The following is a 22572-nucleotide window of genomic DNA, read 5'->3' on the forward strand; positions in this document are numbered from 1 at the left end:
TGGCCTCCACAGTCACCAGATCTCAATCCAATAGAGCACCTTTGGGATGTGGTGCAATGGGAGATTCACATCATGGATGTGCAGCCGACAAATCTGCAGCAACTATGTGATGCTATCATGTCAATATGGACCAAAATCTCTGAGGAATGTTTCCAGCACCTTGTTGAATCTGTGGCACCAAGAATTAAGGCAGTTCTGAAGGCAAAAGGGGTCCAACCTGGTACTAGCAAGGTGTACCTAATAAAGTGGCCAGTAAGAGTACATCCATCACATAGAAAAAGACAGAATCTCTATCCTATGTTGTTCTGAAGTTGCTGATTCATTGGCAGACACCACCTACCAAGTTTATAAAATGTTTGCTTGACTCATGTCCACCCTTCTGCACCCTGACGAAGACCTTAGGGCCGAAGCCAGTTGGTGTTTTAATGTGAGCAGCATTTCTTCCTGCTCCACGCATGAGTGCCTGAAGTTTATTTTTTCTCCCCAATCACAGGAACCCGTCAAAGTCAATTTAGTCTAAATTTCTCTGTCTGACAAGCTACCTGCCACTTCCAGTAAACTCCACCCATCTTATCCTCGAAGCAGAATGAAAGCAATGATAAGAAGGACCAGTTGGCAGCTGGCTATCAGCTTGTTTTTCCTTAGACACGGTGCTATCGTCTGTCATTGTCTCTGCATGTTTTAAAGTGCAAGGTGTGGTGTTGGGTTACAAAGACTCGGCGCTGTGTTTGTGGGTTTATCCAGGTTAGGATAACAGCAGCAGCAAGTCGCTGACCCACATCAGCTCTGTTTGTGTGGTCACTGGTCACTGCGACAGTAGGTCACAGACAGCGGGGGTTAAAAAGGTGCCTCAGGTTAATTGACGTGTGCTGAAAGTCACTGCGCGCTCCATTGTGCATGTTTTTAAGAAGATTTAGGTCATTTATTTTCAGAGTTAAGTGCATCCCAGGTGGTTTCTTATCAAAGGTCAATGTTCGCCACCGTCGGCGATCGCGCAGAGACCACGTGCAGTTTTGTTTTCCCTGGAAAAACTTAAAAACATGGAAGTGAGAAAGTGTGTGAGCTGACAGGAGCTGCTTTATCAATCCCAGGAAGCCTTGCTGCCAGGAGGCAGGAACAAGAGCCACTGGCTCGGAGAGAGGGGACTTTCCTCCATCCTGCTCTGTTAGGATGCAGAACAATGACCAAATTACTCACACACACACAATGACCAGTGGCTTGGATATTTTCTGTGTGTGCTCACCAGCTCACAGCAGGTTGCACTTTGAGCTCTGAGCCGTGTGGTCTGTGCTCGCTGGCTGTTTTAGGGGGCAGTCCAACCCTCTACCCTGACTCTACCTCTTACATCTAGGAGGGTCTGATATTGAAAGTGACACAGAGGAGTCAAGACTGAGAAAGTGGTAGAAATAGAGGCTCTAAAGTGATGCTGTGTGTAATGTGACCCACTTGTCGTGTTTTTCGGGGTTAGACGAGACGGCTTGTCCTTGCGCTGCCCTCTTTTCCTCTCCTCATCTGCATCAGCTTTCTGTCTCGCCCACCACACACTAGATGACACCATTATCTCCCTTAATTCTCGATCACTGTCTCCCCACTTCTCTCCTCGTCACAGTTTCAACGACAGCCCGCTCTCGCCTTTTTTTTGCAGTGTTAATTTCTGTCACTTGTGTCGCCTGCAGTGCTGGCCGCTCTCCAGTCCTCGCGGCGATCCCACACCGCAGAGTGAGATAGGAGCGGGGAGCGAGGGCCCGGTTGGAGAGAGGCAGAGAGAGACTAGTCTTGCAGCAGTAATTGGTCAGGAAGTGGGCTGCTTGGATGTGCGAGCTCTTCTCTCCCTCGCCGTCCCCCCCTCCCCTCCCTCCCCTCCCAGTGGGCAGTCAGTTCAGTTGCGATTTGCTTCCATCTGTTCCCCCCTCTTTCCTCTCAGTGTCTCTCTTTCTCTCTGAACTGACCTCATAGAGGGGTGGACCACGGACCGGGCCGCCTTGACATGAGCCCTACCTACCTCTCTGAAGCCAGTCAGCGTTTCTAAGACTGTACGTTTAGTGAGAAACTTTTTACGAATGCGTGGACATGGATCTAACCTGTGACAGGATACTGGGATACCGGCAGCTGAGGAAAGGCTAATTGTGGGAATGGTCTCTTTGAGGTGAGTTGTCTTTGTGTTTTAAACTTCCAGGACAGAGCATGGCCTCGGTTTTTGGTTTAAAATGGCTCTGCTTAACAACACGCTTCAATGTCACGGTGCAGAGGTTTTTCCTCCCAAACAGCTCAGCTCTTTATTTAATCGTAATTGCAGAGGTCGACTCCGCCAAACCCTGTCTGACCTCCAATTACTCAGCTCAAAGTTTCAATTTACTCTAATGGCACATTTGCCCACTTGTCTGATTCGGAACCGTGTCAGACTGCTGCAATTTGGGTTTAAGCCTGGGAGTCAGTGCTGGGTGGACGTTGTGTGTCTGAGATGATGACTAACATGGTGTTGCAGGTGTTTTTAAGCCTTGGCTTTGCAGTTTTAGCGCTTTCTGTTAGGAAAACATTAGAAGAAGCTGAAGTCTGAATATAGCTTCAACAGATGTGCCCTATCTCCACAGGGACTTTTTGATGATTAACACTGGACACGACAGATTTGTCAGTTTTACCTGACGGAAAAACACAGTCCGCACACTAGTTAATGCTCCCATGAACATATATTTGTCCCCGAGGTGACGTTTCAGGCTACAAGCTCTTCATCAGACTGTCTGATTGACTGTTGTCTGACTCTGTTTTTCCATCTTCCACATGACCCTCCATCCAGCTCCTTGTGTTTATCGTCTGGATGCACGTTCTTTAACACACCTTCCTGTCGCAGTTTATTACCCGAAGCATAGTTATTTTAGAGCGTAGTTTAAAAACAGCCACCCTCACACTCTTACCTAAGTGTTTGGTGTGTGTGTGTGTGTGTGTGTGTGTGTGTGTGCACATGTGTGTGTTCTCCTTTGTGGTGTGTCCTCATTCTGGGAGCTCTAACTGGAGCACCCAGCTTCTGAGGGACACACATTTACAGAGAAAATGGGATGAACTCATTTGTTGTCACGGGTGACTCGCGCCATAAATCTTAGGGATTCAGATTTATGGCTTTTGTCACTTGACTTTTTGGTCATCTCACCCTGTTTTTTACACTTTTATCTTTATTTTTTTTACTGTGTTATGGTGTCTTGTACTTGTTGGTTTTATGTCAGACGAGACTTTTAACATTTTTAGTCGCAGTCTCCTTTGTATGCTGTGTACTATGTGGTTAAATCTGGATTATATTCCAGTATTTATAATGGTAAAACTATCTAAAATATTACTGATGATCACCCCGATCCAGATACACACTTTTCAGAAATACCAAATCCAGATAACAAGTGCTCTAAATGGGATTTCATATCACTTGTTCCCTTTTTTTATATTATTTTAACTGTCAAATTATTTTATTACCTTATTGTACCGTGTGGTTTGGGGTGTTTCCCCTTTTAAAGTGGTTGTATATTTAATTTTTTAAAGTTTTATGTAGACTAGTTTGAGATTTTCAGAGGCAAATAGTTTTAAACTTTATGTTTTGCAAGACTTTTGTTGCCTTTGTTTTTATGATTTTTGTTTGTTTGTTTGTTTGTAGAAGGATTCCGTAAGTGGTTGGTGTTCATCTCGAGGTAGAATCGCCAGTGTGGGGTCACTTTTAGTATTTTTATTTTAAGAGAGAGAAAATGGGGGGGATACAATTTTTAGAATCTGCTTTAGACTGTGTCATTGTGGTTCATTTTATGGGGACAAAAGCCTTTATTATTTTTTACCTTACTGTACTGAAAGGCTTAATAGGTCACTAATGTCTACTTTATCTACTTTTATCATTATATCAGTTTAACCAATCAAGTGGACAATATAAATAAATCTTGATATATTTGATATACATTACCGTGTTGTCTTTGGTTACCCCCAAAAAATAAATATAAGAAAAATAATTACAGACAAATATCTTCCTTAATCACTTTTAAATCTTTTCTTTTGCTCTTAACAAATCCATGATATAAATGTGCATATTAAACACATTACTACACATTTAAGAAATATATTATTCAGTTTCCTCATAGCATTGTAAATAAAGTAGGAGCACCATATATACACTGTGTTATCAGAAGAGACCAAAGTACACTGGACACACATTAAAGCAAACTTTATTTTAGGGCTAACATTTTGACGCCAGGTGTGTCTTCATCCTTGTGAGACGGTTGAAGTGCGTTTAACCTCTTTCTTCATCTAATAAACTGTATTATTTTAGTAAGCATCACGTGTTTCCCTAATGGGACAAAAGTCCCTATGTCTGCGCTCTGCTGGTCTCCTTTCCTGGAGCGGGACCCTCGTCCTGCATTTTAATCTGAGGCCAAACACAGCTTCCTCCCTGTATCCGCCACACATGCTCACGTATTCACTCGGCACACAATAACTCTGCGTGCACACACACACACACATATACATACACACAGTGGACATTAGCAGTGTATTGCTTTTGATTTCTAAAGAAATCCCCACAGCCAAATAATATTCACCTATGAGAAATGAAAGTTTCTGTGAACCACCTGTTTTTCTTCTCTACTCCTCCCTCTGATTTCCTTCTGCTCTTTTATCTGCATCTGTTAATGTGAACCTAACTCCCCGCATACTTTATCCTGACATTATCTCGCATCGTAAATACTTTCCCCGGGTTCTGCTACGGCCCGTGGTGCCACCCTTCTCTATCATTAGCTGCGGGTGTTGACCTTGTTGTTGTTGACGTAGTAGCTGTAGTTATTTCTGTGTAGCTGTTGTTTAGTCTGCTGGAATGGCGAAGACGCTCCTTGTTTTCCTGGATGCTCCTCCGGCCAGTTTTGAGGGATTCCTGCTCTTATATAAGCTGAAACCACTGCCTCAGTCAGATTTCTGGCCGGCAGGAGTCAGAAATTCCTGGACTTGTCCTGGCACTGCGAGCAGGCTGCTGCGGCCCGAGGGAATACCGTCCGTGAATCTGGAAACCTCATAAATCTGAGAAAGGGAGAATCAATACGGGATATTACAGAGTTAATCAGGATTGTAGATTTGACACAGATGAAATCAGCCGCGGCACAGAGAATGGGGAAAGTTTCTCACTGGTTGTTGTTGGCCAGAGATCTGCTCATGATTTATGGACTCTGTTGATGTAATAAGACAAATGTGCTGAAACAAGTGTGCTGCACCGCATCACTAACGGGATGTAGACCACTTTCTCACATCAGCCTGAAGGGAAGTCTGAAGTAGAAGTGCCACTTAACAGAGGGAATTTAACCTCTTGAACCTCAAAGACCTGTCGTTGGAGCAATGATCACTACTCAAAACCAAAATTTGTTCCAGTCAGACATGACAGTGAGTCAGTATTCGCAGTGTCAGGACCCTGAACCTGAAGCAGCCAGATTAAATCATCAATATTATGACATGTTAAATGTCTCCCAGTAAAAAGGCCTGTTGTCGCCTGTGTCTCAGTTTGCATGAGAGTGTTCAGTGATTTAAAAACATCAGGTGTCGGATCCATTAGGCAGATTCAAGGCAGGTCTAAACTAAGCTAACCAGCTGCTAGCTGTAGCTTCTTAGTTAGTGCACAAATAGTGGTATTGATATTCCCATCTTATGCAACTTGCTCAGTGCGTTAAATTAGCATTTGCATTTTGGTATTGGCGTGAAAATGTTACTTGCCTCTAACTGCAACCTCTTTTGTATCAACTGAAAATAAAGAAGGCAGATGCATCACTCGTACTGATTGTAATCAGTATGGCAGTCGTTCCCAAACACAATTATGATGCTGATTGCATTTACCTGTGGGACCTCGAACTAATGACTAAGGAGAAATCTGGGCCAGTTGGAAACCATTGGGTTATGGTACGGGTCAGGGGTTTGTTATTGTGCTTCCTCCCTAACACTGGACGCTTGATGGGTGGACTATTTGTCTTGTGGGCTGTTCTCTCCCAGATTTCAACATAGCAGCTCGTTTGGAAACTTTCTGTCATAGCAAAGAAATGTTCACCAAAATGTGTTTCTGAAAACTTTTAGGGCAAGATATAAGCCATGCAGTTGCTGAATCTGTCTTCATTGTAGATCGACAACGTATGGTTTAAAAGTTTCCAGTGGTGGTGACGTGCGCTCAACGTCCCTGATTTGCATAAAGAAGCCTAAATTCAACGTCATGCAAATGATGCCCTGTCTCTCAAAACGCAACGCAGCGTTACCACAATGCATGACCACTTACATAGACAATAAATAGGAAGCATGGAAATGACGGGTTCTGTGGATACGTACCATTAGGCTGAAACAAAGCAGAATATCCCCCTCGTAACAAGAAACTGGCTGCCAGTCCACTCTGACTATTAAGTTGGTAAATTAATGTTTGAATAGTGCCATAAAACAATAGACTTTAACACAGGAGACAGCTGATTTAGAAAATTTAAAGAAAAAAAAAATACTATGTAAACAGAAAAAACAAAAGTAGCTAATAAATAACGGTGAACATACACAACAGATTTTCAATAAGCAACAAAATTTATATTTCATGTCTGAAAAGGAATAGGAATTAATTTCCTGTTTCCAACAAAAACTGTAACCATGGCAATGAAGGTCCCCTAACCTTACGGATGTATTCACTTCAACCCAACCCTTAATTAAGGACTTCTTTTAAACCAAACCACGATCTCTCCCTAAAGCTATGTAACTTGTTTTTGTGCCTAAGGGTGCTGTCTGACCGAGAGTTGTTTTGCTTTGGTCTGACTCAGGGACTAATATTGTTACAAATATGCATAATTGCCTAGAGTTGGTTCGTGTTCTCACGGCAGCATTTACAAGCGGACCAGATCAAATGCCTTGTGTGAGAAAGCTGCTCTTGACTGGTCAGAATTTCCATGTTGGAAAAATCCAGGAAGTAAACAAAGCATTGAAGAAGAGTACACTTGCAAGATAAATGTGACACTTTCTAATGTCACAATGGAGGGACAACTACGCAGGTTGATTTTAGCGCTGCTCATCGTGGACTATATTGCTGTCATTGTTCATTTTAGTCAAACCATACAGTTTGAAAACGAGGCGCGGCCAGGACTCCTCCAGGACTATAACATGCTCATGTTTAACCCAAACAATGTGTCATGTGACTGCATTTGGTTCAGATCGAGGTCGGAACATGTTCTCACCACAAACGAACCGCACCAGAGTTCGTTTGTAACCGGACCGAGACCACCTCTTCAAGAAGGTCTCAGTCTGGTTGTTTTGGTGTGCATCCAAGTGTGATTGCTGTGTTCACACCTGCCCAAATGAACCGCTCTTAGGGGGCAAACAAACTTGAGTTCGACTGAACTGTACCAAACAGGGCACCCTAAACCAAACCTTAACCACAGTGTTGTCACATGTGGAGATAGCATGGACTAATGATGGATTTCGTAGTTTCATTTGGAGGACTTGTCGGATACAGAATATCTGTCAGACTGTCAGAGTGTGAGGAATGAATTCTTCAGTCTTAAAGTTACTTAAGAGGCACAAAACTGTGTGTTAAGGGGTTAATGAAGAGCTCAGGCGGCAAGAACAAAAGCTTTAAGGGTTGTGACACTTTAAGAGTCTGTGCGTGTGTGTGTGTGAGAGAGAGAGAGAGAGAGAGAGAAAGAAAGAAGGAAGGAAGGAGAGGGTGTCTGCAGATGATCCATCTCAGCAATGACAAAGACAGACAGGGTCACAGAGGGAGGGGGAAACTGTATATGAATGACCCCTCCACCCACAAACTCCTGTCATTAGTCACAGTCTCTCTCAGTCTGAATCTGTTTCCCTCTGTATTCTCCCGGCTCAGTCCTCCAGTGTGCTGCAGACGTTACCACAGAAACAGCCTTCACTTTAAACTGTGGACAGCTGAGAAAATGAAGAAGCTGTCAGGCTGTATGAACGAGAGGTTGGACCTGATTTCACACACACACACACACACACACACACACACACATACACACACACTGCCCACTGCAATAACAACCATTAAATAAGCTCTCCGCCTACAGCCCTTGTCCCTCCAGGACATGCTTAAGTGCACAGGGACAGTTTTTTATTTCCGATTACACGCACACACTAAAACATTTTCAAGAGGCCGTGGCCTTTCAAGTCAGAGTTTACAATGCTGTTGGAAAACAAGCGATTGTGCGAGTGTGTGCGAGCACCAGTAAAAGTTAAATAGAGTGTGTATGAACCCCGTGCCCTGCCTCACTGTTTGCACTGCCCGAGTGTTATGAGGAACGGAGTGGTTTATTGACAATAAGCATTTTCTTCCCTCTCTCCCGCCCTCTGTCTCTTTCTCCCTCACTGTCTTTCCACATGCCACTCTGCCCTGGAGATGAATGCCTCGCTGTCGTCATAGTGACCACCACGGCGCTATGGCTCCCAATCATCTTGGCAACACTGCAAACTCTCAAACCATCAATTCTGACTCTGGGTGCATGGAGGGTGTTTGGGAGGGTGTTTGTCTGTGTGTAGCTTGTTTTTATCCCTGAGAAGAGGAGGGAGGTGTGTCGGGAGAGCTGTTCTCTGAGGGGCGAGGGATGACAGGCGAGAGGGGAATGACACTGGAGCAGAGCCAAGAGAGGGTGCCGGTGTTGAGAAGTGTGGCGCACTGGGCGCACTGCAGAGGGAAAAAACATGTTATTGACTTGACCGCTAGTAGTGCAGAAACTCTTAAGTCAATTTAAAGTTTGATAATCAGTTAAAGGTCCAGGGTAGGGCTGGGTGGTATGACCTCAAATTAACATCACGATTGATCAAACATTTTACCTTGGTTGCAATAACTGCACGACTATTTTGTTTTTGCCATCATAGTTCACTGACAAGGTTTGTGCTGTAAATATGCTCAACCATTGAAGCAAGGATATTTTTTCTGATGGAGTGCAAATCTTATCTTGTAATTTTAAAATAATTGAATGAAACTTACACATATGAACTGTTTATGTTTATTTATTGAATTTTTGATCATTTGAATATTGTGTAGCCTTTGTAAATACTTGAGTTATCGATAGCTGCTTTGTGGAGCCACTTGTTGCTGGGCGCTTGTCAGACTCTTTCTTTTTTTTGAGCTGTGCACTGTTCATATTCGGTAATGTGATTGAGCCCAGTGCTGAAACAAATTGGTGGTATTGCTGAAATGTTTTCCCAAAGTGTTTGCACTTGATTTCTTTCGGTACAGTGTCGTCTTTGTGAAAACCAAAATGTACCCAAATGACGGACACACCATTTCTCTTTGGTACAAGCTGCTGAAGTTGCTCAGTTGGCTCGGTGTTTGAGTTCTCCTCCATGTTGCTTTCAGGTTGTGGACTGGATGGGACGGACTCTTGTGACTTCACGCAGTAGTGTGTCTTTAAGGGGACGGTACATGAACACACACAGTGGGGAAGGTAGTAATAAACCGTAAAAAAACCCCAAATTAAATTACAGACATGGGCAAGATTACGTTGGCTAGAGGTTCTGAATGTCAGTTTCGTCAAGCTATGGTTACAGCTCGACTAGGCCATTTCATCAGACTACTGTCCTTTTCCCAGTCTACAAGCACAGGAGGGGAATCAGCTTATTGACAGAGGTATGTCCGACTCTGCTTCACCTTGTTAGTATTGGACCTTTTTCCAGTTGACCCATTTCGTCACAGGGCAAACAATGGGCAAACAAGTTAGCTACGGTTAGCTAGTGGTAAAATGGTACCATGGTGGACAACTTTACAGCTCTGAACATTTTGTCTGTCTAATAATGCACGACTCTGAATGTAGACTTCTGCATATTGTTACTGGTTTCTTCTTCTGTTACGCATTTAATGCTTTCGACTTGGGGGTCAAAGCGCGAGTGGAACCTGTGGAGAATGCACTGAGCGCCTCGAACAGTTTGGGTCTGATTGACTGTATACATGCTGAGTAATTCGACTCCCAATCACATTAACTTGGTTTGTAAGTCCGACTTTGAGAAATTCGATTTAGTACGATTTCAGTTGGACTAACATGTTTACATGTATTTTAAAAGTCCAGTTTTAGTCGGACTAACACATATTGATTTTCACTAATGTCCTGTAAACGTACTGACTGTCTTTTGATAGGTAATTTGCATTTTCTTGCTGACCACCATAGTTAGCAGCCCCACTGCAACAAGCCGAACAGCGTAAGGAAAATAAAATATTTTTAATGTGTTACTTTTACTAGTTATAATCACCTGGTCAGTTTGTTTTGGAGAGAAGGAGACCTCTGTGGATCATTCGGCTCCTGAGGAATCCTAACCACAGGTTCACACTTGGCACATGGGAGCTGGTTTCAGTCTGCAAATACTCAGAGCTAGAAGCCACTGAAGTCTTGATGCTAAGCTAAGCTAACCACCTTCTGGCTCCAGCTTCATATTTAGTGTATAGACATGAGATTGGTATCAACGTCCTCATCTAACGTTTGGCAAGAAAGTGAACAAGTGCATTTAACAAAATGTTGCACTATTCCTCGAGACAGCCAAAACCAAGGAAGACATCAGGCATTTCACAGACTGGATGATTAATAAATTATAATCAACAGATTATATCAGTAATGGAAATTATCATCATTGGAGCACCAACCTCAAGATGATGCAAGGTTTCTCTCTTCAAAGAAAAGATAGACTGCTAAAGAAGGTTTTCTCGTGCTGGATCAAATCTGCAGCCAAAACATTGAGCTAATCTTTGATTTTTATCAGCACCCTCAGCCTCAACGTCTCCCCTTTCATCCCCCTTTAAATCACTGTGTCTACATGTGTTGCAGCTCATATAGCGATTGTCATATCCAGTAAAAGAGGAACAATATTGTTTCAGTGGTCGATCTCCTGCAGAGAGTGGCGTGGAGGCCGCCGGAGCACACGGGGGGCATCAGATAAGCCGGACTGCTGCTGTAGGTTTCTGTCATCAACGGGGCGTGCTTGGCTGAACCGAGGACTGTGTGTTTGCCAAGCTAGAGGTGCTCATTGTGGATGGTGTGTGTGTGTGTGTGTGTGTGTGTGTGTGTGTGTGTGAGGGTAGTCTAGGGGGTCTCTATTATTGTATTGCTGAGGAGAAGGGGGTGGTGTTAGCAGGACCCCATGCTGCTGGGACCAGTCCCTGTCCTTAAAGAGGGACAACAAATAGTCAACACATTTGCTTTAGTGCGTGAGACTGAGGGCCCATTGTCTCATGTGTGTCTTCCTCGCGGGACACATGGCCTGTCCTGAACTATAACTGCTTTCCGGAATTATACACTTTTAGAGCAGAGGGTCCCAACCTGGGGATCAGGACACCTGTGAGGGGTCACAGCATGAATCTGAGAGGCCCTAGGATAAAAACAAAACGGACTGTGTTTATTTTTCTAAACTGTCCTCGACTCTTTGCTTTTTCTCTTGTAATTATTGGATATTTTAGTTTCTCAGACCTCAAAAGTATTCAGTTAAAACAAGGAACTTTGGTTGGTCTGGTCACAATCTGTAGACACATGCAGCTGGTGACAGGAGTGGCAATTAGATAGAGCAGGGTATCAAACAAAAAGGTTTTTATACTCGGTATAGAGAAGGATTGGAAATTGTAAGTCTATTAAAAGTTGTCAATGAATACTTGTTCGAATTTTTATGTCCTTGCTTAAATATTTCCTGTTGTAATACATTGACTAACCAAAGCTACATTCACACTAATACATTTTTATTTTGAACAGCATATCTTTTGCTACGTTTACGTCCACACTAACCCGGAATTTTAGAATCCCTAAAATGGAGACCTTTGAAAACACTGCTGACCCTGTTTTAGTTTGAAAACTCGGGGGTTGCGTTTTAGTCTGGATGGGCGGAAACTGAGACTTTTGAAAACGATGGTTGCATTAGCTTTCCGATTGGGTCTTATGTCAAGCCAAAACATTATAAGCTAGGTCTACGTATCTTTTGTGAGTTCATCCTTCTTGTGTGTGTAATGTTATTCCTTTCCCACTGCCATGGCTTCCTCCGGCAATGGATAATGCTCCTGGAGACGCTCTGATATGTGCTTTGCAACGGCTCCCAATCTGTTTTCCACCATCTTGATCACATTATACTTATGTGATATTTTCACTTACAGTTCCACCTTATTTTCAGTCCAACTTAGGAAATCTCTGGCCTTCGCCATTTTTGTTGTATTTTCTGTACCTAAGCAAGCAACCACAGAGTAGACAACCTGCTTCCTGTTTAAGTCAGCATACACATGCCCTGTGTACTTGAATGGTCATGTGATATGCATTTTCAGGGGTGTTAGCATGGACGTAGATCATCTGAAATGGTGCTAAAACGCTTGTGTGAACACTAGAGATTGTTTTTGCTTTAAAATGCTGTTCTGAAATGTAAACTTATTAATGTGGGTGTAGTTTTTTATTTAAGCAAAGTTCTTGTCGCTAAAGTGGCACTCCAGGGATTGAGTATTGCACTTCTATAAAGATCGGGGACTTACAAGACATATATTGAAATCAAGGGATGGTCACAGAGGCTGAGACGTCCTAATTTTCACTCCTTTGTATGAGTCAAGCTCCGGAAACATTCCTACAGTTACCAAAATGCAACTCAGTGTCTTTAACCAAACACTTCCTGGCTCCTAAATGTCCCACATCTCAATTTTTCAATGCAGCTCAATACAAAATACTTCTGATGATGACGACGAGTTAACTGAACCTAATTGGCCTGTGCCTTTAAACACAGATGCATTGAAAAGTTTGATGTGTTTTGTTAAAAACATGTCAACAGTTTATTCCCCAAAGTATGGATTTAAAAAGAGTTATTTAAGTTGAAAAGTTTGGGAACCACTGTCGTTCATCTGTGTCCATCCCCACTGATGTTCATGTCCATCTTGAATCCCACTTCTGACATTTTGTGCGCTCAATCTGCGCAGCCTGTCTCTGATCTCGGACACAATGAGCGGTGCAGTGTCTCGCAGTGGACGAGGAGCTTTTGTTTGAGCTGGCTCCCGGCCCTATTGATCAGCCGTAACCCCCTCCTCTCCTCCTTGTAAAGTGTGTGTACGTGTGTGATCTCTGGAGCTGTGCGCCAGCAGCAGCAGTTCAGCTGCCCCGCTGAGCTTGCAGCAGACGCACACACACAAAAGGGTCGCCAGCCCCGCGAGCGTCGCAGACTGAGCTTAAAAGTTAGATTTTTGGGAGGAGAGGAGAAGAAGAGGCAGAAATGAAGTAGAGGGGGAAAAGATAAAAGAAGGGAAAGAAAGAGAGGAAAGAGGAGAGGAGGAACTCCCAGCTCCTTGTAATTTGCTGTGGGAGAGAGGGAGGAGGAGTTAAGGGGAGGGGAATACCCAGCAGGGAGGGAGCAGGAGAGAGCAGAGGCCATTCACTCTGACACACACACACTCACATGCAAACACACACATGAACACTTTTAGACACACACATGCAGGCGGTGGATGTGTTGCCACAGGAGAGAGGGAGGGAGAGAGGCATTCAGACAGAGGAGATCCTCAGCAAACTGAAGTGAGAGAAGGACTCAGCCTGAAGAGTGTGTGTGGAGAAAACCTGAGAGTGTATGCTCCTGTGTTTATTTTGGAGGAGCGGACTGCACGTTTGCTCCAGGAGAGAGGATTCACAATGACTGGGACAGTTTGGGAAATCTAAGGGAATTCTTTCCAGGCTTCTGCTGGGAATACTGTTTGGAATACTCTGGATATGTGACCTGCTCGGGAAATCCTGCTTTCCTTTTAAACCTGCGCCTCACTTTTTAAAAAACTCTCTCTAATTTCTGTTGAATTGGAGCCAAGCCGCAATGCCTACCGGTAAGCTTTTTCTTCCTTCAAATATACTCAGTGATGTTTCCCAGCATGTTAAATTACAGACACTCTGAAAGTTTTACCGGAGGTGAAGTGAGTCTATGATGTGGTGGGGACTAGATTTTGCTGTCAGGAGGTGTTGCATGTCTACAAACCTCATCAAACATGCTTAAATCATCTTCATGTAGAATAATATCCTGTCTCTTTGGTGAAATAAGGAAGCTACTGATGATGATCAGAGTTAGACATCATGTGTGGCATCGCAAAATTACACAAAAAGTGTTTCTTTTCAAGTGCCGTCTGGTCAAAACTTCACACAGCAACTTATAAATACAAGTTCCTTTTACTAGCCATTGATGGTTTGGCTGTTTGTTTTGGTGGCTCTTTTGTGTGGTGTGTGTGTGTGTGTGATATTTTTTTCCTCAGCTGACAGCGCTGTGTGAAGTGCCCCTGCAGCGTCCGTCTCTCGGGCGGTACAGTTGTATGAACAGCGTCTCCTGGTTGTTTTCTCACCCCTGGTGTTGAATGGAGGGTGTTTGCTTTCTCGCAGACTACGAGGGTTCAGTTCCTGATGATGCTGAGTTGATGGTGCACACAGCTTTCTGTGTGGTTTAATGTTTTACTTTGTTGGTAGTTATGGGTGTCATTTAAAGGTTCAGTGTGTAGGATTTTGGGGGATGTAGTGGAAGAAATGTATATGTATAATCACTTGAAAATAAGAATTGTTGTGTTTTCGTTACCTTAGAATGAGCTGTTTATATCTACATAGGGAGTGGGTCCTTATTTACAGGGATCCCCATGTTGCACTGCCATGTTTCTACAGTAGCCCAGATCGGACATGCCAAAGACTGGCTCTAAATAGGGCCATTTGCATTTATGCATTTGCATTTTTGAACCTGGTCACCTGGCCCGTTTGTTTTGGAGAGGAGAGGACACCTTTGATTTAGTACAATTTCAGTCGGACTAACATGTTAACATGTATTTTAAAAGTCCAGTTTTGGTCGGACTTGTGCAATAACTAGATTTTCTCTTATGTTATATAAGCGTACTGACTGGCTCTAAGGCCATTTGTATTTTTGTGTTGGCCACCATAGTTAGCAGCCCCTCCGCAATGAGCCGAACAGCATCAGAAAAACACAGATTTTAAGGTGTAACTACTTTGTTCACTGTTTTTACTAGTTTTAACCACCTGGTCTGTTTGTTTTGGAGAGGAGGACACCAGTGTGGATAATTCGGCTCCTGTTAAAAACCTCCTGATCAATGAACACTGAAGGAATTCTAACCGGGAGACGTTTCAGCTGGTTGCAATCCTCTCCGCTAGATGCCACTAAATCCCCCTTAATGTTACACACTGCTCCTTTAAATGCAGGCACTGCAGAAGTCTAATTTGTGGTATGTGTTTAGCTAAATGTGACTCACTTTTTGTGCATGGTTCTAGACAAAAGAAAAAAAAAATCGACTCATATCTCTTAAGGCAGGCGCATGTGTCGGCCTCTTCTTGCCGGGTGTAGGTTTGACTGAGTGTTAAGATGCCATTCTGCAGCCTGTGACCCAAATTAGAGCCTTGAGGGCAGCAGTTGGGGGTGCCTGCAAATGGGGATAGAGGAGAGCACAAGAAGAGGAGGAGGGGTGGGGGGGGAATAATTACTGTTTAGAGCAAACTCTTTGGTTTAGAGGTGCTGGAGACAATGGACCCCTCCGTCCTCCTCCTCCCACCCTGCTCGCCCAGTCCTCTGGGGAGGACATCTGCCCCCCATACCGAGCACTCACGTGCAAGGAGCTGCAGTCTTGTGGAGGCTGGTTGGGTGGAGGGGAGGGGGCAGGTCCTTTTTTTGTCTGATATAGAAAACAAATCAATAGCTTTCCAATCTCATGCTTCAGTGTCCACCCATGTGTGTGTGTGTGTGTGTGTGGAGGAGCGACAGGACTTCACAGAGAGTGACTGAAGAGTCGGGTGGCGATCTTTTTTCCTCTGGGCCGCGATCCAAACGGGTCAGAGAATGAGGCTAGTGTGTCACACTCCAAGGGAAGGCAAGGGTGTGTGCAGCCAGGGTCGCCTGGGTGTCCCAAGGGTGGGTGTGAGAGTTTGTGTCCGAAAATAGGGGGGTGTAAGTTTGCAGGTGGACATTTTTTTTTCCCCACTGTGGTTAAACACCGTCAGCTTCAGAGCTGCTGCACATTCCTCGCTGATGTCCACAGTGTCGGTGACAAACAGAGAAGCTCTGCCAGACTTTAGGGTTTAACTCACATCTCGTAAACACAACCTGAAGACAAGCGGGTGTTGATCACTGCATGTAACGTGTAAATGCAACTGTGCATGGTTTAACTTTATCTGAGAAAAAGCCATTTGTTGCTAATTAGCCTCCCAGCTGTGTGTGTGTTTACTTTAACCACATTTTGTGAGGCAGTGAAAGCTACATGAGTTTATTAGGTCGCAAGTTTGAACTCCTGTCTCTACCCAGGAAGAACGCTTATTTTCTCCTCTTTTCTTCCTCCGAAACATCTGCATTATAATGTATGTCCCACCGGCCAGCGCAGCTCTTTGTTGGTCCAGTGATAAGTTGCTCAGCGGAAAACGCCTCCTGTCTCCAATCCCATCCTTCGCCTCTCTCCTTCTCTCCCACCTCTGCCCTCTCTCCTCTTCTTGTCCCAGCTTCTTTGCAGTTGTTTGGCGGCGGTGTGAAATCCTGAGTGACACTTTAAGGTCCTTAGCGTCAGTTGAGATCAGGCCTGCGTCTCTATCAGAAATGGAGACTGACCTTTGAGTGGACGCGGCGGAAGATGTGAGGCCGTAACTAACTGGACAGCGAGGAATTAGATGCCTCATTGTGCTGCTGTTGAACAAAGTTTGCATGTGATACTAAAGAGATGAAGGTGTTTGATAGATTGGTTTGTGATAGAGAAAACTTTTAAGCATCAGAGTACTACAAAAGGCGGGATTCAAGATGAGACAGAGCGAGTGGGAAATGGAAAAGAGAAAAAGCAAGGCAGTGGGCGGTGTTTGACCTCTGGCCTTTCTTCTCATCTCGTCTTCCTACTTTCATTCCTTTGGGTCGTCTCCTCCTCATTTCTCACTCTCTCACAGTCGCACATGTCCTCTTCTCGCCGTGTTTACCCCGTTGCTTTGTCTTTTTAAATCCCAGCTCAAAGTGTTATCAAGATGCTGCCAAAGTGAGCACAGAAACCTCTGCAGTGCTTTCACTTCCAACTTGTACTCGCATGAAAACAATCTCCCGTAATTCTTGTTGTGCCGCTGGACTTGTTAAGTCAGCAATAATCTGCATGGCACTGAACTCAGCTGCCATCTGGTTGCAGCATAAACAAGAACACACAGGGACAAACAAAGTTGATTAAAGGATCCGTGAGCTGTACAAAGTGTGTGGTCATATCCTGTCTGGTTAACTCAGTCCACTCAGGGACAAAAGTGTCAGTATTTTAATTCAGATTTAGGTCATTTCTGATAAATATAGCTGTTTTATTTAGACTACTCTAAGTAGACATGCTTGTTAGAGGACATCAGTTGACAGAATGTTGTATTAAGGGATGCACTGACAGATACCGATGTTTAGAATAACATTTGGCCGATAGCTGATGCAGATGAGTTTATTTTGTTGTACTTTTTAGCCTACTTCTTATTAAGATGCATGTTTTTCTTTTCAAATATTAGCATATCTGCCTTGTTGCAGCTCAGTCTTTTCTATTTTTGTCCAAGATGTGAGACGCAGAGCTGAACAGTCGCTCACTGAAAGCAAACGTGAGAACAAATCACATATGCGCACGGCATCCATTGTCGTCCAACGTCATACCAGAGTTGGGTCCAGCCAGTCACTTCCTCTCCGAATCAGCAGCTGGGTGTGTTGCAACGGTTGTCCGAGACTGACTGCAAATAACCGACGCAGCAAAACTGATGTGACGCAACAGATGAGCATCGTCCACTGTCATCGGTGACTGTCGTCTCATTTGTTGATAAGCCAGTGGAAGTTAACAGTGCGAATATCGGCCAATAGCTACCAATTTTCGGCTGGTAAATTGGTACACTTTTTGTATTAAATATCTTCTATGACACCAGATATGGCACTATTTCTTACTGTGCCTGTTTTATTCGGACGTTCTCTGGATTGTTTTTGTCTCAGATTTGCTCACTCTTATTGGATCTTCCATTTTAATTTAATTTCCCTCTTACAAAAGTCTCAGGAGCTGGCTTCTCTGCATGCATCCTGAATCTGTATTTGGAATTTAATTAAAATATGTCCAGAAAATTGCACTCAGGAAACAATTAAGATGATTTGAAAGGATTAAAACTCCTAAAACTACCCCTAAGAGTCGTATATATTGTTGAGAGAGCTTCGAGATGCCCATTGTGATATCCACTTAGTCCTTTCAGATGAGACCCAGTAATTTGAGTGTGAACAGGGTGTGTTATGAACACATGCTCCAAATGCAAATATGAGCCCTGGTGGTCCGTAGCAATACACACAGGCTGGTCAGTGTGTATTTTTACATAGTAAAATATATGCTTGGAGAGGCATGGTCTGAGCCCATAGGAATGTCCTGTGGAGCTCATATGACACGGGGAACTTGGCGTTACTTTATGACCTGCAAAAACATATTCTGAATTTGAATGTTTAATAGGAAGAAGGAAGAAAGGCTGGGAAGAAGGAAAGCGACAACAGTGTGACAGTGACTTTAGTGAAGTCTGACATGGCCTGTTGTCCTGGTCTCTCCTCGCTAATGTCCTGATGCAGATTTATGATGTTGATGTTCCTCTTTCCCAGAATGAACCTCCTCCTCTTTCTTAAACATCAGAAAGTTCAACAGTGAATTTAATTTGTGCACAAAATAAGTGGTTTGGAGGCTTGTTGATGTAGTGACGACTGTGTGGATTGTGCAGAGGCTGCCTTTGGTTGCGGTTTGTTTTGTTTGCGGCAAAACGGATATGAAGAGGAATGCTCTACTGGCACTGCTTCTCATTTGCTAGAGTAGACTTGTATAGAATTGGATGGTTTAAAACAGCTAATAAAATGGCTTCCTTAATTGTTTCCTTTCCATTTTCTAAAGGGCAGTAGCGTCAAGACAGTTGGCAGTTGGTTAAAGGCGCAAAGTTGCATGTCAAGGATTACCAATTTTGAAGGCAAATTTGCTTTGCCTCTTGATGTCGACAGTTCCTTTGAACTTAATTGATTTTGGTCATGTTACACAGATTTTGTTTTTGGAATCACATTTAGGTCTCTGTGATTACATTTAAGAGTTGAATGAAGTTGATTAAATGTAATACTCCCTATCCAAAGCCAAGAGTTAAAGCCAACTTTCCATATCCGTGTTGCCATGAGGGTCCACATGGGAGACATAAGTTTGCCCGCTACTTATTTCAGCAAGAGTCCGCTTGAACCGTCCCAATGCATCCCAAAATTTATGACTGCATGGACTCCCGACACCCAAATGCAGACAAGCAGTGTAGCGTGAGAGGAAGTGCATGCAAGTCTGCGGTTTGTGCGGTCTGCGCGGCCTAATCCGCAGTGCCCTGTCATTGGTCACTGTAATCACTCCTGCTCTCCGAACTGAACCTGAACCGTTCCCCCTCCTGCACGACACAGTCTTCGCTCTGTGTAAAAATGCCATCCAGAGTTCAGCCAGATCTAATGTGAGCCTTCAGAGCGACCCAAACCAAGTGGGTATTTTCCGAAGTTAGGCTTTTCAGTACGAAATCCCCCCTTTGATTTTTCCAGAGGCTGAGTTTTATTGCTGAGGGATCCTCCCTGGAAGTGGCGTGTAGGCTTTGTTGCTGGAACAGGCGTACTACACGTTGTTAGTTTATTACGCTTGTTTTAAACCCAGTGATTAGGGACATCATGCAACTTAAAATAAACACAGTGAAAACTTTTGCAGCTGTTCTGCATCCATCTACATATGACATCATTCTCTGAAATATCTTAAACTTGTTTGTGGTTTAAACGTTCGCGTGGGATGTTCACATGCCCGTTACAAAACACTCACAGAGCTGTTGGCGCTGTTTGAGCTACTTGTGAGGATCATCAGGGTCGTAAAGAGGCGAGGGTGCTCACAGCTGTTTGCTGACCACTCCAGGATGAAGAGCACTTCAGGTGACCATAAAGAGTGCGACTGAAGTGGACGAGTTAAGTGTAGCATGAGTCGTTAAACCTGGCTGGACTGGTAGTCGGACTTTCAAGGTGGACTAACTACACCAATGGAGGGAAGTTATTAGTTCGTCATATATGTGCACACGTAACATTCTCATGGTCAGTTTGACATATAGGTGTTTGTTGATTCACTGTGCGCTATATTGTCATCTTCAGTAGAGTTAAAGGAATACTTCACCCCTCAAATGATTATTTTTAGATCAATTACTCACTCTGTGTTACGTTGACTTTGTGAAGAAATTTTTGCTTTTCTTGCATGTCTTCACAGTGAACGAGGAATCCAAAAATGGAGAAAAATTCTTGATGAATTGAAGTCATAGGGGTCCAGGTTTAAAAACAGCAAAACTATGTCAAAGCATGTGTTTACAAACTCTCACACAGCTTGTGCAGTATAATCCAAGTCTCATTTATCCAGTCATATGGTCAGTACTTCACAAACAGACAACTCTTTCCGTAAGGATGGAACTGTAAGCAAAACTTGCTCTATGCTCTCTTCAAAGCCAGACTCCATTGAAATAAACAGTAATTTTAACTCGCTGAACACGGGAGCTGCTCGTCTACCTCTGCCCCAATCAGTTAGTTTGTTAGTGTTATTGTGTGACTCTGATGAATCGTACTAGCCCTTTGAAACACTTTATTATTGAGGAACTGAAGATAAAGTGCAATATATAAAAACAGCCATACCTAATGACGTTTTACAGAATTTTTAAGGGGCCAATCTTTCAAGGGGCAGATTGGTTTAAATCAATTTTCCTTCATTTGACAAATCATCTCACCACAAAGTGCATTCAGTGGCTCTACTGGAGCTTTTAATTGTTTCATAGCAGATGGAAATTTAATCATGAATGGGCCTTATTCATTAATATGTGTGTAGAAATGTTCTTACAGTGCGTGCAAAATTACAGTCAGATTCCTGACATGTACATTTTCTAAGACTGCCAGGCCTTCATCATTTCTGCATGCATGGTCTGAGGCAGTTTTAAATTTGCTCGCAAAGTACAAACAAATTCAGGTAAGAAAATATTAAACAATTTGGATTTATGTGTTTAACGTTGATATGTAGGGTTCAAGCACAGATTTGTGTGTACGCATTGTTGTGAATGCGGCCTGATGTTTCCAATCGACCTCGTGGGGACAATCCTCATGAGGATTGTTTGGTCAGGTATTGTTTTCAAAGTCAACAAAAACCTAACGCTTTCACTTTCAATCTTAACAGTTTTTATGTTCCTGTGTAGTGCACCCAAAAACCTGTTGCAGGAAGGTCACTGCATTTTACCATAAATGAGGTCACCTCTTAAAATGCTGCCGGTAATCAAAAATAGATATGATCCAGATGAGCTGCTGAATATGTACCAGAGTCCATGGAAGTATTTGAGCATTTTTTTTACTATCAAAAGTAAACACACATACATACATGTACGGGTATTTGTTAATCTAAAAATAAATGAGAGATGTGTTTACTTGAAACCAAAAGAACGAAGCACCCCGTATGACTCACAGTATTTTGCCAGTGTTTTGTACCCTCTGTGTTCTGTACATCGTCTGTCTTCAGTCCGGTTCCTCCTGCCTCTTCGCTGTTTGCCTTCCAGACAGGCCTGATGTTTAACATATTAAACTTTGGCTGAATAATAAAGAGCCCCAGCTCTTTGTCTTTTTCAAGTTAAATGAAAGCCAGAGATTGGAGTCAGCTTGTTCAGACACTCGCTGATTCACTCTCCCTCTAGTCTGGCTAGAAAACACAGCCCTCACACACTATCCTAATCCCTGCATGCACGCACATACACAAACACACATACACACACGGAGGAGAAACAGTCCCAACCTGCATGCTCAGGAGCATAATTAGAGATCATTTACAAGGATCAGGTTGAACATAATCTGGACAGGAGGTAACTAAAGCTCGGCCACCTTTGCTCTCTGTCTGTGTGTGTTGTTGGGGGGGTGTTGCTGGTTTGTCTGTGTGTGTTCAAGAGCCAGTTCACCCAGGAAACGGCCAGGGTGTGCCCCAAACATGAAGCTGGAAGGTGGGAAGGAGGGGCTGGGCAAACACAAGATGGAGCAATCTCTCCTTGTGATGTTTGGGTTTCACGGCAAGCGGAAACACATGGTCTCTCTGTATTTGCACTTGTATGTTTGTGTGTGTGCAGGTTGCACGTGCGCACACTCTGCACGTCCATATCTAGCTGCAATAGCTGGCGTGAGGACCATTAGGTTATTAGCTCAGTTAGCGTTATCTGTGGAGCGATAAATGTAATGCATTTTGAGTGAAACATGCACACACAGCATAGCTTTACATATATCACCTACTGTGATAAGGAAGGATATATATCATAGATTAGTCAAAGGGCACAGAAAATGGTCAGTTACCTATTAATGTCACGGTGTGTAATATAATATATCCCTTTGTTCATTGTGCACGGTGACTTGAAAGCAGCGTGATGTTTATCCAAAGGCCAAGGCTGTTGGTTTGTGTGTGTGTTTTGTTTTCACCCACCAGATTTCTTCTCCTGTCTGATTTGTAATTGTTAAAAAGTGGGTCAGGCTTGGGAGTGCAAACATTTGGATGGACACACACATGCACGGTGAATCAGTTCCAAACTTGTCTGAGGAAAATACAGTTTC

At 43.5% G+C, this 22572-nt stretch overlaps 1 protein-coding gene across 2 annotated transcripts in view; it reads left to right on the forward strand.

Annotated features, from left to right (window-relative positions):
- Positions 1 to 1976: 1976 nt before the first annotated feature.
- Positions 1977 to 22572, forward strand: part of LOC126398379 (pleckstrin homology domain-containing family G member 1) — a 55838-nt gene continuing 35242 nt past the window's right edge. Inside the window, exon 1 of one of the 2 annotated variants that reach the window (XM_050057665.1) lies at positions 1977 to 2146. Coding sequence is in view for 1 of the 2 variants with exons in the window: in XM_050057664.1 (XP_049913621.1) it covers positions 13789 to 13798 (10 nt within the window). In the remaining variant the exon portion in view is untranslated. Of the gene's footprint in view, positions 2147 to 13354; positions 13799 to 22572 lie in introns of those variants that run through there. The other variant, XM_050057664.1, reaches the window with a different exon arrangement.

This window comes from Epinephelus moara, chromosome 12 (assembly GCF_006386435.1).
Source record: "Epinephelus moara isolate mb chromosome 12, YSFRI_EMoa_1.0, whole genome shotgun sequence".
Classification (NCBI taxonomy): domain Eukaryota; kingdom Metazoa; phylum Chordata; class Actinopteri; order Perciformes; family Serranidae; genus Epinephelus; species Epinephelus moara.